Source organism: Pholcus phalangioides, unplaced genomic scaffold, assembly GCF_987345545.1.
Source record: "Pholcus phalangioides strain wild (caught in Gottingen) unplaced genomic scaffold, Ppha-v1.0 ptg000011l_1, whole genome shotgun sequence".
Taxonomy (NCBI): domain Eukaryota; kingdom Metazoa; phylum Arthropoda; class Arachnida; order Araneae; family Pholcidae; genus Pholcus; species Pholcus phalangioides.
In genome coordinates, this window is record NW_028301604.1 from 57,613,191 (window position 1) to 57,630,656 (window position 17,466).

Consider the following 17,466-nt stretch of genomic DNA (forward strand, 5'->3'; position numbering starts at 1 on the left):
AAAATAGGAATAGTAGGAGAAAATTGCGGTAAAAAAGGACACTTGCGGCGAAAGTAGGAAAATAGGAGGAAATTTCTAAAAAGTAGGAAAAATAGGAGCGCTGCGAGGTCTGCTAAAAATAAGCTTTTCAGATTTTATACGAATTTCACTTGCTAAATATATATCAATCTCTCCCACTAAAATTTAATTTAACAGCAAAATTCAACCTGTGAAGTGATCAAGAGTTGCGTATATATACAGGTCCATAGGTAACAGGGAGTATGATATTTTACTGATGAACAGTTGATCCTAAAGTCATACTTTCAATTTAAAAAAAATCCAAATAAAGTGTAGTACTTAGATACATCATTCATGTTGCAAGTTGTATAGTCATTAAAATAAAAAGCTTTCATACCATCTCTGTGTGCCTGAAAACCTAATTAGAAAGTTGTTGCCCTGTCTCTCCTTATGCCAACTAAAAATCTAGTTTAATGTGGGAAAACCATTTTACCCCAATTTAATGTTGTTTCTTCCCAACTGTCCTCGTTTTCCGAATTCAAATACTTCAGTGAATATTGCATTTAGAAATGTGGAATTTTTTTGTTGGTCTCAGGAGAGATAGGGCAACAACTTTCTTGTTGAGTTTTTTTAATAACTATTCAACTCTTTGCAACATGAATGATGGATCTGAGTACTACACCTTATTTGGATACTTTTTCTAATTGGAAGTATGCCTGCAGCATCAATGGTTTGCCGGTAAAATGTCATATGCCCTGTCACCTATGCACCCTGTATACGCTACATTTGTTTTTCAAATGGAAAATTGACAAAGCTCAAAACTAATAACTCAAATATTTGATGGGGTGACCACACTGCATGGTTTGGAATTCACAGAACATGCTCAGTCTAAGACAGGTCAGATGAGTAGAGAAGAATGTCTAAATGACAGCGGCATGCAAAGTTGCATCCCAGCAAGTACAACAAGACAAGAAGTTGCTTCAGCAAGTGAAATCTTTTATTGAATGTAAACAGTGTGTAGGATATATGTTTTTCACTAAAGACGAAACCTGGTGCTCCTATTTTAAATCAGCAACAGAGAATATGGATCCTACATGAAAACATTCTACATCACCAAAACCAAAAAAACAGCAAACTTATTCATTTTGGCTAGCAAAGTCATCTTATTGGTCTTCTTCGATGTTAATATAACAGTCGAACTTTAAACTAAGTTTGCTCAAACAATATTTTTTTAATCCTTTATATGCAGTGTTGCTCTCTCAAGGACAGCACAAGTTTCTTACATTTTTTAAATAAAGGCATTGTATATTTTTTGAACACGTTTCAGCATCAATGCTTCTAAACAACTCCTAAACATTCGATTTTTACTTGTGAACTGTTCATGAAGTCTATAATTATCAGCAAAATGGCCCAATGGTACACCTCTCCTATTTCTTCACAAGCCATGCAAGAATGATTTTTCCCCCTTGCATTTTGGGGGGAAATACTATGTGTGGAGGAGACATTGCTGTTGTGCATTCTTCAATAGTGATAGAAAGGTTGGCAAACAATAAATGACATTTTTATACTATTTAAATCTAACTATCAAATCATAAATACAGTGTGTTCCACTGAAGTGCAACACCCCATATTCTTTTAATATTGACTTTTTTGTCATGTAATACGTAGCGTGTATTTTTAAGTAAGTATCATTTTAAAATAATAAGAAAACACGTTGACTTTCCTTAACAATTTTTTTTTTTACATAAAAGCCTGTACCTTAATCTACTTTTCAACATAATTTCCACCAATGTTAATTATCACCAATGCATTAATCGTATCATACAACCAGCTTTTGAATCCCATCCTCATAGAAGTCTGCCCCCTGATTTAACAACCACTGCAACACGGCCGTTTTGACCTCCTCATCATAGTCATGGTGCTCACCCCCCAGATTCTTCTTCAAATGCAGGAACATGTGGTAGGCACTGGGTGCTAGATCGGGACTGCACGGAGGGTGATCAAGTTCTTCCCAGCGAAATGAGGCGATGAGATCTTCAATTAGCCACGTGTAGGCAGGCATTTTCATGAAGCAAAACTATCCCTTTACTCAACATGTCACGCCTTTTGTTTTTATTGCACAATTTCCGATAATTTAGGTATTCTGTCACAATTTCATAGAGAAAATTTCTGGAAATTTCAGGAAACTCATTAGATAATCATGAAATCGTAAAGCGTCTGTTCTCCCTCAATTTTTCGTCAACTTTCTGCACCAAATCTTTAGTAATGACAGAAGGTCGCCCACTTCGTTCCTCATCATGAACATTTGTGCGGCTATCTTTAAAAGCTCTAACCCATTTCCGTACCATTCCATTGCTCATAATGTTTCCTCCATACACTTCAGTGATCTCATGATGAATTTCAGCCACTTTCATGCCTTTGGCACTAAGAAAAAGAATCACAGAGCATATTTCACAGTCTGCGGCATTCTTAATCTGCGGACGCATTTTAAATACTCACAAACAAACGTAAACATGGTTGAATGTTTCCATAATGGCATCTGTGGTTTGCCAACAGATGTAGGTACACAGCACGCATGTGCAGAATGCCGATCGCAGCGCTCTGCAGAATTTCAAAACGGTACTTACTTAAAAAACACACCTCCTAGTATTCAGGGAGCCTCATTTGCTTAATATAACCACTGAAAATTCTTCTCTGGATATTTCAATCCTTGCCAATTAAATGGTTAAATGTATGGTCCTATATACTGCCTTCATTTGAAAAAAAATCTACTTGTTCTGAAGTACCCCTTTTCACAGGAATTGACTCACACTAAATTGTACTTGCTTGGACACAATCAGTCATGTTGCTTAAAAATGTTTCTTTACTCAGTTGCCTCACATCTCATGTTTATGTTTGTGACGACTGTGACCATGTTCTGTGTTGTTACAATAAATTCCAAATATCTAGGTCCCACCAGTTAAATTTTTTGAGCAGTTGTCAGCTTTGTCTATGCTTCATTTAAACAGCACATATATCAATTTATAAGCCAGGTAAATATTTCACCATGACAGGCCCATGGAAGCATTGGGGTTTTTAACAAGCTTCTTCCAGCTTGCATGCATTTTGGCAATCAGTTTTTCAGCAAACACCTAAAAGAGCAGTTTCAAAACAAATACATTAACAACTTCAAAAGCAAATAAGATTCATTTCTATGACTTTAATTAAGATACTTAAACAAAATGCTCTTGTAATAAGTGTCTATAAAAAGAACACACCATTTCAAATATATGCATAAAAACCTTAAATATTTGTTTACCAATTTTTTTTTTTAATAATCAATTTTGGTATGTCTTCCTCAGTTTTTATCGAGAATTATTGAAACAAAAAAGAATTTAACTGATATTTCCATAACCATTCAATAAGCTGATTCTAAATTTTAAAATATATTCACTGGATAAAATGATTAAATCCTATATGCAAAATTCTAACTAATAGATAGCTATTCCACCCTTTGAATGTTTGTGACATGCAGTTCTCATTAAAAAAAATTAAAAGAGTGATCCATACACTCTTCAGCTCCAAGTTTTCTCGCATTGTTTCTCCCTATTTATCTATTTATGAACTTTTGATCCTACAAACTAATTGGATGTAAAAACATACAGATTTGAAGAAATAAGTACAGACTGTAACCACTTTATATATACAGGGTGTTCTGTTAATGGACCGACAAACTAAAAGGGTTGTTAATAACCATCAAGAGGAACAAAAATTGCAATGGAACATGGTGTCGCAAACCACACATACTGAGAGGGTAGAAATTACAAAAAACGCATGCACATTTCGACACGAGCTGCAACCGTTCGTGTACTTGTCGACAGGGAATCTGCAAACCTTTGCAGTACGGTGTCTTCCATTTGAGGAGTGCTTGTAGGGAGGCAGCATTGTGTCATCTCCCTGCATCACTCACGCCATGCTGGGTGGAAGGTCCCTGTCTCCCATAGTAGTCGATTGATTGTGGCAAAGGTAGTATGGTGCGGACAATGCCTCATCAGATATTGCTGTTGGTACATCCGCTCTGCTAAGTGCCCATTTCTGTCTGCTTGACCGCAAAATCAGATGCATATCAGCGTATTCCTTGTTTGTGTAGTCAGCCATCATGATACTCATTGAAACAGACAACTAACTCTGCTACACTTACTACCACAATAACGCTAATTTACGTCATTTGCAGCATGTGATCTTACCCCCAGTGCATGCATTTCATCACGCTGCTTACGCCAGATATAATGAGCGAACCCACGAATGCATTCAGCAATAAACTGATATCCACCTTTTATCTCTTCTAGACTCAGAGCCTGCATGCAGTTTTCGTGATTTTAACCCGCTCAACGTGGTTTTTGAGACCATGTTCCATTGCAATTTTTGTTCCTCTTGACACCTACTAACAACCCTGAGTTTGTCGGTCCATTAACAGAACCTGTATATTTTTTTCAATATGTAGAAGCTCAATAGGGGTTAAAAAAATTCTTATTCAAATAGTTTATCTTCACCTGGGATCCATCAATAGAATTCTCTAGCAATGAACAGTTCAATAACAAAGCAACTACTAGATTTCCTCCAACTACTGGATGCTGTTGCAGCAATAAAAACATTAAAATGTGGGAAAACATAAATTATGGTATAAATCTGGAAGGATAAACAGAGTGGAATATACATCTGTATAATTATTTGAAAAAAGTAACACTGAAAATCATGTTGAAGTGAAGATTTTATTAACCCTTTAAGTGGTTTTTAAAATTTTCCTGATTCGCATTATAAGTGCCACATTGCAAATAAAAGTGTGTTAAGAACCAGAGATATTTTGGGGTGATCTCTGCAATGAGATAAGCCTGGTGGTAGAGTCCTGGCATTCATTGCACCATCTACATATATGCTGAAAAATATGACGGAGAGTGAGTTCGTTGAAATCTTGTAGACAAACGATCCACTGTAGTGGTCTTCCCATGTGAAGCTCACACATGCTCTAGTCATACTTAGGCAGTTTAGAGATGTGCCTAAATTATCGAGGCCTCAACTAAAGTATGGGGACATGAAGCTAGAGATAGCTACATCAGATAAACGCCATTATCAAAATCAGTCGTGTATAATTTCTCCCAAAAGTCAGACTTCAAAAGTGCACACTTGGAAAAGAAACAGCAGAAGAAATTGTAAACCACAGAATCCTAGTTGATTGTGGTAACCAGTTTTAAAATATAATGTAAATTATACACACACCTACTTTGGATCGGGTAGGGTGTGGGTGGAACTTGATACGTGTGTGCAGCTAACAAACCTCCTGTCGGTTAGAGGTCCCGTAGGATATGGACCGAGCCATCACACGGTTAGTTAGTTAACAAACCTCCTTGTGACGCATTCTGGGTCATTTCGGGTGAAGAACTGCATAATGAAACTTGCAAAAATTTGGTTAATTCCTGTTTTTCGAACACATTGAACGACGCATAAACATCAAAATATTAATGATGCTTTAATTTATTTTACTTTGCTGAACCATAAAATAAGCATAAACTTTTGAGTGTCAGTTGTAGAATTTTAAGTTATATTAAAAAATTTAAGGAAAATGCGCAATTTCATTAATTTCCATAAACTTCATGGGGCATTTTCCATCCTTCATGGGGCATGATTCCCCACATGAAGGATGGACTGTGAAAGCAAAAAACATTAGAGATTCCAATTGGAATCACCAAGGCAGAAAGGGTTATGTGAACATGTTCATGTAAAAGACAAAGACATGCAGTACAAACAATTGTTTTTATGCAGATTTATGAGATGAAAAGTAAAAAAATGCAAATAAAAAAAAGGATCTCTCACCCCAAAACTTCATTTCAAACAACCACCATATGTAAATAAAATATTTCTTTTAAAATTTAACTTACACGATTCTTAGCTTCTCCATCAAGCCCAAATCTATTAGGAGATTTACCAACTGGAACTTTGAATAACCTAAACCACTCTATTGTGGCCTAATGAAATTTATAAAGTTGAATCAGAAACTTAGATGTAAAAAAATATTATTTATTGATAAATGAGTAATAATAATAATATCTTTATTGTGCATTAGGCCGGAGCCCACAGTGCAAAAAAGCTATTACAAAAAAAGGAACGCTTGGTTGGACAACACAGACGAACACCTAGATGCAGAATGTAATATAAATGCTCAAAAAAATAAAATAAATAAATAAAAAAAGAAAAGAAAATACAGAGCAGAGAGAAAAAAAACAAACAAACACAGAATACGAATACGGCATGAACCATTGATGTTTCTCATTTCGTGGCAAGTTTTAGTGTGGTTGTAACTTAATTAAGATTACATTAAAAAGAAATGAAACAACAAATTCCTTTAATCTCGTAAAATATTGGATAAATCACATAACGATAATGACTGAGAGCCAAAAACTGAGAAGTTAGCCAGCAAAATCACTGCAGTTTGAAATGATGTGTACGAAAGCAATTTCCCCACGATAATCACATCATTGACATCGGTTAGAAAAACGATTTAGGCTCCTAATAAAATTACAACGAGCTTGTAGTAAAATAGCCTGATATACGGGATTACTTCGAAAATTCAAGTACTCCTTGGGAAGAAACTTTTAATATGTTTATAATATGGGTTAAAATTGCTTTCTTCAATGCTATTTCGAAAACTGTCAACAAAATTTTCCGTGATTGTGTACATGAGATTCGACATTGGCCTTGCACCACTCGAAGAAGGATGCAGATAAACCAAGGTTATTTATTAAATTCAAAAAGACTTCAATGCGGAGTCCCCAACCCACCTTATGATTAACACTCCAATTAAGGCAAAATGTACTTAAATCATTATTTGATGACAGAGTTAACCTATATCAAAAATTTACTTTTTTTGCGAAGGTGAATTGCACTGTCAATCTATTAAATTCAGTGTAAATCAAATATGATGGAACATAAAATGGTGTACTATAACATTTTTGGATAAATGCCAATTGTATAGAATCAAGCATATTCGAGTTTGGCCCCCAGATCTCCCCTCCATATAAGCCAGTCTGTACGATCACAGAATCCATCAATTTCATACGGTCTTTGAACCTATGATAAATGAGTAAAATAATCTTGGTTTCATATCAATATATGTATTTCCCATAGCAAAGCTTACATATTGTTTTAAAAGTTAATCTTTGATCCTTGTGGTTTATTCAAAGCTAAAGCCTATTTAAATTTTTTGTGAATTGTTTTTCTTTAAATATTCTTTTATTCTTGCTGATGAGCAACAAAGACAAACAAATGCTAGTAGCTGATAGTTCTCTTTGGCCATCATTCAATGAATAATATTCTCCTGAGCCAAGAGTTGTCACAAGTTTAAGTATCAACTGAACATTCCTCGAACACTAGCAGTGGGCATCGAGAGAAGAACCATATTGGATGAAACTGATTGAAATGAACAGAACCAAAACAATTATTTTTGGCTTTTACCAATGGGATAAAACAATGTTTTGTTAATGAGTATCTGATTATCAATAAGATTATGATATAGGTCTTACGACTATTGATATAAACATTCAGTTTGTCAGTCCTTGAGAGAGGAGATCATCAAGTCAAGTCAGGTTTGGATATCCATGCTGAAGAGCATGAAACCTGCACACTATACATTCAAAAACGAAAAGCACAATGACAAAATCAGCCAATGAGATAATTCCATCCTAGCTGACAAATGGGAGCATTCCCAACAGACAGTGAATTCCATCAACCAATCACATTCAATGAACAGCGATCAATTGCACTGGGGGCAGTTTCATCCAGCTGAGCCAATTCATAAATACATGGGGCAAAATCTCAATTTTGCACTCTAAGATTTGGAAACATTTCCTGATGATGCTGACTACTGGAGTTGGGAAGACATTGAATGCAAACTCCAATCTACGACAACCTAGTAGACCAAAAAAACTTTTATTTATCAGACAATGGTTGCGAAAACATGATCAGATAATTATGCGTTCACATTTTTTTTACCCTAAACGGAACGAGGGGTATGGAGGTTAATTTTCTAGATCCTGTTCACATGTAGTGGATGAAACCCCTGCCATCAAAACAACTTGACCATTACATAAAAATACTAAAAATTATTATGGTTCAAAAAAAAATATTTTCCCTAGACCATTGCATACAGAAGCATGAACCAGAGATGCCATTGACACGTCATAATGCATCAAATACCAGAAATTTCGGGAAAGGACGCATAGAAATTTGGTTCATACGTCCCTAGTTCCAAGATGAAAAAAGTATAGAGAGAAAATACCTCCCTAACTTTTTTTCTTCTTTTCACAGTCTTATCACGATCGCACATGACCTTGAAAAAGTGGTTTTGCTACTTCATATATTGTACCATACTGTATTGTATTGATATACACACGGGTTGTTGAAGATATTTAGTTTCCTTTAATGAGGGACAGTGTACAGAATTATCAAAGAGAATTTTGGAGTTTTTACACCCCTATGGATTTTTTCCCCTCGGGTTATATATCGGAAATTACGATACTTCCCCGGCCATCTGCCGGCATTCAAAGATAGCAGCCTATACAGAGTAAATTTGCCTTGTTCTTACAAGATTGCGAATGTGCATTTTTGAAAAATCGTAAAGGATTTGGAACGCCTGTTCAAAGTGTAAAATATTTTCTGAGATCATTAAAAAAAAAATGAATCTGTGAAAACTCTACCTTGAATATTTAGTTTTGTCATCTAGCTGCTATGTGGTAGTCACCATTTCAAATCACGAAAATCACTGGTGTGTATGCAGAATCGGCTTTAGGGGGGGCAGAAGGATTTCTTCCACAGAAATTGTGGATCATTAATGCTCAAAAAGAATTTTAAATTAACATAGTATAACAGACTTTCTCCAATATTTTAATTTTCTACAAAAATATTATTTTTTCATTTTCTTGGGGCAGGGTGGGTCCTCCATACCCCTGATTTTGCCTTTGGTGAAAATCTGGGTTTGGAACTCGCGATTGCATAGTGGTAATAGGCTAAAAATACAATTTCCTAAGGTTTTCCAATTTTGAGTTGGCTATTCCTTTGAAAAAGGCCCTGGTTGCCACGACAATCACACAAACCTACAACACAAATATGTATACATTAAATTTCAAATCCATGTATTAATAATTTGGAGGATAGATGCAGGGCCACAACTAGGCTGGTGGGGGAAGCTGGCGGGTCTAGTGTTTCTTTTCCCCCCCCCCGGCTCTGGACTAGAGGCGGCACCGAGAATTCACCCTTTATAACTGCTGCTTCTACATTACACAGGGTGCCAAAATATGTGCTTGCCCCATTTGAGAAAGTATCAAGTTGTGGCTCTAGATAGATGGCACCACCTACTGACCACAAAACACGCTAAATGCTGGACACACACACACACACACACTAGCACACTTTACTTTCACCAACTCAAATCTGACATAGCTCCAATATTCAGGTGTGAAAATATGTGGTAGTTAAATGGCAACAAATCAGAGTGGAGGGACCATCAAGGAGGGAAAAAATAAAATCATTCTACCAGGAAATCGATTCGCAAGGATTTATATGAAATACTTGCTTCTGTGAATAGGGAAGATAAGTGCCTGAGAGTGTACTGAGAGAAGAGCGAGAGAATCTCATTTGCTTTAAATTTAAATCAGAAGATATTATTGAAAGAGCTAAGATTTTTTTAAAGAAATGAAAAATCAATCAAAAGGGGATTTATAGATTGATTTATTAGTAAATATATAAATGTGTGTCGCTAACTTTTAATTACAGTGGATTCTGCTTATAATGCTTTTCAAAAAACTGTCATAAAAAACATTGTAAGCAGGAAAAACTTTAAACGGGAAATCTTAATAAGAATTACTTAAAGTTGGGACCATGAAAATCAGTTTAAGTGGAAAAATGTTCTAAATGGGAACGTTATAAGCAGGATCAACTGTATATTTGGTTTCGATTTGTTATGTGCGCTTCATTTCCATATGTTAAATTCTCATTAATGGGCTTCTTTGTAAGCTTTTCCTACAAGTAGACAATGAAAGTAAATGAACCTTTTTGGATAGAACATGTTTTTAGAAATGAATCATTTGATTCAACACACACAACAGAGATACCTCCTTCTCCTACCCAGAACATGGCCTGCTGATGCATCTCAACGAAGAGATATAAGCAGGTGATCAAAGACCTGGGGCATGCTGGAAAAAAAATTCATAGAGATACCAGTGAATTATGGGGAAGGGAGAGTGCATGCTTTTTTCAAGATAATTTTTTTCGAGAGGGACCCACTTTCACTCTAAAGAGGCCCAGATATTTTGAATACCCTGGGTCCCGGGACCCAGGTAAATTAAAGTACAGTGGCATCTCTGATGAAACTTTCTTTCATTAGATCATATAGCTGAATAAGACTGTGCATTGGACAGCCTTTCCAACTCAGCCAAGCCAACACTTTTATTATCCCATCTTTATTACTACATCTTTGCCCAGTTGTCTGTACTTGTTCTCAGAGTGGCATCAATTCCACAAATCCCCATCTGGGGACCATTGCTGTCATGAGCCATTAGCTGAGTTAAGAATGCTGACCAATGCAGAGTACCATTAAGATTTATGCTCCCAGAAAGGAAAGAATCAGTGCATCTGCAGCTTAGGGGTCTAACACACTTGCCTGGAATGCAAGAGGATGTGGTGGTTTGTTTCCCCAGAGAAGCTTGTACAGACCTACCAACCTTCAAAAAGTAAAAATCTTGTAACTTTCATATGAAAATCTCGCAATTAACTTGAATATCCAGCAAACATACTTTTGCATGCCAAATTTTTTTATGGCCGTAATAACCACCAACATAAAAAGTAAGCAAAGACATAAGGTGACCATATTAACCATATCTTACAGAATATTCTTATATTTTTCATCATCATTTGCTGTCCTACTATTATAAAGGAATATTCATTTATTTCAATGATTTTTCCTTGAATGATACTAGACATTTTCATTGTATTGAATGTTTTTATTTTTCATGAAATCATTCTAATTAACTGATTTATAGAAGCTCTCAGTTTCACTCTTACAGGCAATCAGGAATTTTGCCCACGACTAGTGATGCCCTGTATTTTTCAGTATATAGATCCTGATTTTCCGTAATTTTCACTATTCGCAGCATAATAAAATGCCTATTGAATTATCCCCCAGTTGAAACATCACTAACATTTTCACAGCCCAAAATTATGACCATAGCTGACCTTAGTCTCAAAAAATGTTTTGATTGAGGCTCTACTGTATTGGTAAATTCCAAAATATACAAAAAAAAATTGTATTTTTTGTATTCTTAATTTGCAAGCTTGAAAATACTCACCCTTAAATACCCAGGCATGTACTTGTCTAAATCATCTATGTCTAGAAAGAAAATCAGTCCTAAATTGATTTTGAGCAAGCAAGTTAATGACATAGATGCACTGTATTTGAAAGGATAAGTATGATTAGATAAGATTTAAAAAGTATGACAAATGCTTCAAATCATAGACACAAGGATAAATACAGTAACCTATCATTATAAGAAGCTTGATATAACCACTAACTTTATCCTAGGTTTGAATGGTAAATTTTAAAGTATGGTTCTAAAAGTGGAGAAAAACCTGAATAAGCATTATAATAAGGGGCTACTGTATATATTCTGCTTTATGACATTTTTCAGATTCAAGTTTTATTTACTAGAAAATATTACAATAAATCAAAAAGTCTTTACTGAATTTTGTCTTTCAAAAGAACCATATATTTCAAAATAAAACACATGATAATAGCATGTTTTATAATATGGATTAAAAATTTGAGTTTACAATGAAGACATACTCTAGCTCACTTCTTGACACAATATTTCCAACATTACAATGCTGCTATAGCAATCCTAGCATAGAAAGAAAATATATATCTCCCACTCTCACCTCCTTTGCACCTCTTATTGTTGACTCGAAAAATGAATAAAAAAAATGGATGAATAATATTCCACTGTCTTGCATCTTAGATTAACCAAATAACCTAGTGTTTCTCAAAGTGTGCACTGCAGTTTCTAGGGGTATTGCTAACCTTTGTCGAGCATTGCAACAAGCTGGAAATGTTGATTTGTGCTTTGAAGTGATTCTTTCATAAGGTAACATATCTACTAAACTGTTCTGGGGAGCCACAGATGAACTGTGAATAGGGCAAGGGAGATGCGGGTGAAAAAGTTCCAGAACCACTGAAATAACCTATAATATACTATATAACCATAATCCTAGCCTCTATCATAGTAGAAGCAATTCACCATCATCTTAAATCAAATGGAAATCACACTGTCTGTAACCTTGATTTTTCCCCAGTTAATTGAAATGTAGACTACAGCACATAAAAAAAAACTCTCCACCCTTAGAATAATGTACTGTAATTACACTTTTACTCTTGCTAGCACATTAAAAATTAATAAATTAAATTTATTGTTAACTTTAAGAAGTTACAACACTATCAATAATAATAATCCTATATTTCATTTAAATACAGAATAACCTCGATTATCTAGGCGCAGATTAATAAGGTATGGAAATTTTAATTTCATGTTAAACTTTTCCCTATCTCTGTGTTGTTAAAAATATATTTTTATTCGTAACGTACGATTTTGTGTGGTAATGAAAACAAGCATTTCCATTTCATAGATCTGGATATTTTCACTCTTACTCTCCTACCCATTCTCAGAGGTCCCATGTCAACGCATTGAAATGACAGCCACATAAGACCTAAGAACGGAACATTGCCCTGAGGTGATCAACATTTGAAAATTTGTACATGTGAAGGATACATGTAGAAGCTATTCCAGGAAAAACCCTTCTCATGTATAAGAGGTCGTAGTCGAAATGTATCACTTTTTTTTAAACTGAAAGACAAGGCACAAGGATTCTACCATCAGTGAAGCCCAGTATAATAGTAGTGTGGCTATACAGCGAAACCAGGCCTCGAAGTGAAAATTTGAAAAAAAAGTAGAAAAAATAGGAACACCATTGACAAAAAATAGGAGGGAAAAAATGGAATTGCCGAATTATCGTGGCATTTCAAAATGTTGTGCCGTTAAGATTCACACCTTATATACTTTAATTATAGTATTATCTATAGATATTTTAGGAAACTCAAGTTCTAATGAATTTAAAAATCTTTCATTTCCACAGAATTTGGTATCGAAAACAATGTAAATAGCAAAACTAAAACGAAACTAATCAAATTGCTACTGTTACTTGAAAAGTCCAATTATTGAACGTGATCCATCCCCCCGCCCCCGTTCTTTTCGAAGAAAGGAAAAAAACCTGTCTAGGTGCCATAAAAATGTAACCCATGCATGCTTAACCCATTGTCCACGGGCCATTGTAACGGGCCCGCGGCACATTACAACTTAACTCCACTTTTTGTGAACAGTGTGGGCCCACTTCATTGATTTGAAAACGTGTCGTGGGCCACTTAATTAAGTGATCTAGAACAACGCCGCAGATTATTTGCGATCTGTAAATGTGCTGCGGGTCACTCAAGTAATCTGGAAATGTGCCATGGGCCACTTGAGTGATCTGTACCAAGGCCACTTGAGGCACGCCATATTTAGGCCATGGGTTGAGCACATGCTTAAAAAAATGGCCGTTCAAGCATTACGTCAGCAAATTTTTAGCGATTTTTGACCCTTCTCCCCTTGTTAGAAAAAGTCAGCAAAACTCTGATCCTCCCCCTTTCAGCAAAATTTCGTCAGCGCTCTGCCCCCACCTCCTAACGCATAGTGGGTGGCATATTGAGTGGATCGGAGATGTACGTGGGGCTCGTGGTCTTCCCCCCCCCCCCCAGACGATCAAAAATATATTTTTTAATCAAAAAATATTTTTTTTAATAATTAAAATTTCGAAAGAAAATATCTTATTACAATGAATTTCAGTTAATTTCAATGTTATTTGAAGGCCAAGAACTCAAATTTTTCAAGAAATTCATTGCGACCCTACCTCTAAGCCCATAGGTAACACTTGACCCGTGCGGCCTAAATGTGGCCTGTCCCTTTCAAACCTAATTTTGTAAAAATGAACCAAGCGGCACATTCACAGATCGCTTAAGTGACCCGTGACATAATTCCAGACCATTTAAGCGATTCGTGGCACATTTATAGATCCCTTGAGTGACATGTGGCACAGTTTTAGAGCACTGACGCGTTCACAAGTGCTGTTCTATAACACTCAAGTCATCCGCGGCCCATTCCCAAATTACTTAAGTGATCCGCGGCATAATCACCTATCACTTGTATGACGCGCGGCACAGAACCAGAGCACTTGGATCCGCTAAGTATTTAGAGATCACTAAAGTGGCTCTGTAGAAGAGTCAATAGGGAGAATGTTAGTTCAGATGCCCACAAACTAGCGAAAAGTTTTATTCGTTTTTGGCGCACCGAGTAAGATGCCATTAAGAATATTTCATATTTGTATAAAGGGTGGGTGCTGAAGTAAACATCATCCTAACACCCCTCTCCGTCATCAAATCGGAACACCTTCCCCCCCTCCCCCACCATCGATGCTGACGTAATACTTACTCCGAAGGTGAAGAAACCCTAAAGTTATTTCGAAAGGTTAAAAAAAAGGGTTTTAGCGTGCGGCTAATCAGCTCGTTCCCCCCCCCCCCCCCCGTAAAGCCAGACGGGGCTCGGGCTCTGTCCCGTAAAGCCGGGTTTTCTATGCCGCGCGCAACGTGAATCACCCAGCGCGACACGCCGTCCACTCACCAATAAGAAAAGCACTGTTTCCTACAGAGCGCAATACGGCTCACGACAACGCTTTACGATTGGCCAACCGATCTCCCAAACAGATTCGCTGTATGGCGCAGGGGCGAAAATACAGTTATCGTCATCCGCTGCTCCCGTGGAACTGAAAAAAATTTTCTTTTTTCCCTCTCTTTTTCAGTAGCGAGTTGTGAATAAAGCACGTCAAAAAGGGCCGGAAAGCAAAGCAGTGACATTTTGCGATTTCTCGGAATTTTCTTAGTGAGATAGTGGCCATAAATAAAAGAAAGGAAGGGATAAAATAGGAATAGTAGGAGAGAATTTGAATAAAATAGGGCAACTGCGACGAAAGTAGGAAAATAGGAGGACATTTCAAAAAAATAGGAAAAATAGGAGCGCTGCGAGGTTTGAGCGTAACTGTGTAAATAATTGTAATGTTTTTATCCAATTTTTTTGCGCAGGTAATTTATACAGGGTGGTAACTATCGACCACCCAATAATTACACACATTATTCTTTGTGAAAAACTAATATACAAAAGTGTTTTCCGTTTTTGGATCGGATGAATAATAAGTGAGTTATAAGGTTTTGAAATTTTATCATGTGTCATTTTTCTAATGGTGAGTTATGTGCCAAACTCCGAACAGAAGTACATTTCTCTGCCAGCAGCCAGTTGTCACTTCTTGAAAATAAACTGAAATATTCAGTTCCATTAGAAGCCAAGTTCAGCCGCCTTCTTTCACGGTTGGCGCTTTTTCTCGCCACGTAGTGTGATATATAGCTTACGTGTTAGCTTCTTCCAGTATGTTGGCAAATTTATCACCAGATTTGTTAAGTGTTAACCAAATGAGATCTGTTTGAAATTTTTTTTAGCCAAATCAACACTTTTTTGCCAAAATGTGGAAATTTGTTTACTTTCACTATAACGCATAGCTGCCAACTTTTGAAAATGAAAATTCGGGAGATTTTCGCGCAAACCCGTATTTTATGCTAAAACCACTCCCTAATAAATACAATAGGGATTTTTCCAAATAAAATAGGGATTTTCCAAACATAAAAGTTAAAGCGTAGGGAATAAAATCCCTACTCAATAACTGAAGTCAAATTAAAATAAGGATTTTACACACATGGAAGTTAAACCCTTGGGAATAAAATTCCTACTCAAAAAACAAGTGAAATTGGAGGTAAAAACTTCAATAATGTAATAATCAATATTGTGTTCAATCAGAAACGCTGTGAACAAACATTCTGCGCGAATGACCCCAAAATCATCGGAAGATGAAAGAAAGCACCGTCAATTTTTGAAGAACACTGACTTTTTGTGACACTTGCTTGATGTCTTTTTTTAATTTCACGAGTGATGATGGCAGTCTTTCCATGACCGATGTTCATGTCCGTAACACAACTTGTACAAAAAGGAAAAGTCCGCCATCTTCTGGAACGTTTGATGAAAGGAAATTCATCGGAATAAGTATCTTTAAAATTGATTAAATATGTTTTTGTTCATCAGTATTCATGTTTTGTTATATCGCACGTACGTAACTTCAACAAAAGAAATTTTGACCATATGCGCGTCACTATAATCTTCAATTATTATTATCCAGGACTATTGGCTGCTAAGCCATTTCCCTGCAGGATAAGACAAACAACTTTCTTGTTACCATCAGAGGGTTTGTAAAACTTCCTTGAAAAGGGTATTTCCCCATTTACGACGTGTGACATCATTTCGAAAAGGAAAAAAAAGAGGCTTCATGCCCCACAAGAAATTCCTTAGGGATTGTTTTCATAAGCGAGGATTTTTTTAATGAAGTAGGGAATTTTTAGGGACAATTAGGGATTTTTGTAAAAATTCGGGAGATTTAAGAACTTTTCGGGAGGTCGAGCGATGAAGCTAAAATTCGGGAGATTCCCGAAAAATTCGGGAGACTTGGCAGCTATGATAACGTCAAATTTTTTGTGGTGCATGCGTGTTTACTGTGCTATTGTTATTTCACATTGTCGTTTTAATCAGATTACACGTTGATCAATAAAATGGCAATATTTGTTTAGCTTTTTTGAACTTTCATCAAAATTGTTATGTATAAAAAGCTTCAATGAAGGATATAAAATGGTAGCTTGACAAAGGTGTGACTGGTGAAATGGTAAAATAATAATGATTCAATCAGAAACTTTAATCAAACTTATTATGTTATGAATAACATATTCAAAATAACTTTTTTGTTTTGGAATTTTCTATTCATTACACTACACAACACTGATTTTGTTTTCAAAGATATTTCAATGATTTTAGGGTGCTTTTAGAGCATTGATTTCAAATCTTACATTGGTTTTATCAGATCAGCTCTAGTTTTTCCGTTAAAGTGAAAGTTGAATTTCAATGGTAATACCGTAAGCCAGACGATGATCTATGGGGGTGATAGCATCAATCATACCTCCCCAAGCAAAATCCAATAATTCATGAAATATTCTGAACTTTTACATGATAATATTGCATTCAATCAATCGGTTGAAAATTACCTGTATCAACGTTTTTGATTGAATAACAAATTCAAGAAAACTTCGACTAAAAAATAAGAAAAACCAGTACATTTTTTCAAAAAATTCGAGACATTGATTCATTGATGACCGCTCACGCCCAAAAGCTGTTGAAATTCAAGACAGAGAAAAAAATTGAGACTATTCCG

At 35.9% G+C, this 17,466-nt stretch overlaps 1 protein-coding gene across 2 annotated transcripts in view; it reads right to left on the reverse strand.

Moving 5' to 3' along the window:
- LOC149080622 (uncharacterized) overlaps nt 1–17,466 on the reverse strand; it is a 57,034-nt gene that overhangs the window by 10,836 nt on the left and 28,732 nt on the right. Inside the window, exons 7-9 of one of the 2 annotated variants that reach the window (XM_089239772.1) lie at nt 11,373–11,413; nt 5,913–5,999; nt 3,043–3,128 (exon numbers count right to left, since the gene is read on the reverse strand). In XM_089239772.1, the coding sequence (XP_089095898.1) occupies nt 3,043–3,128; nt 5,913–5,999; nt 11,373–11,413 (214 nt within the window). The remainder of the gene's footprint in view (nt 1–3,042; nt 3,129–5,912; nt 6,000–11,372; nt 11,414–17,466) is intronic. The other variant, XM_089239773.1, reaches the window with a different exon arrangement.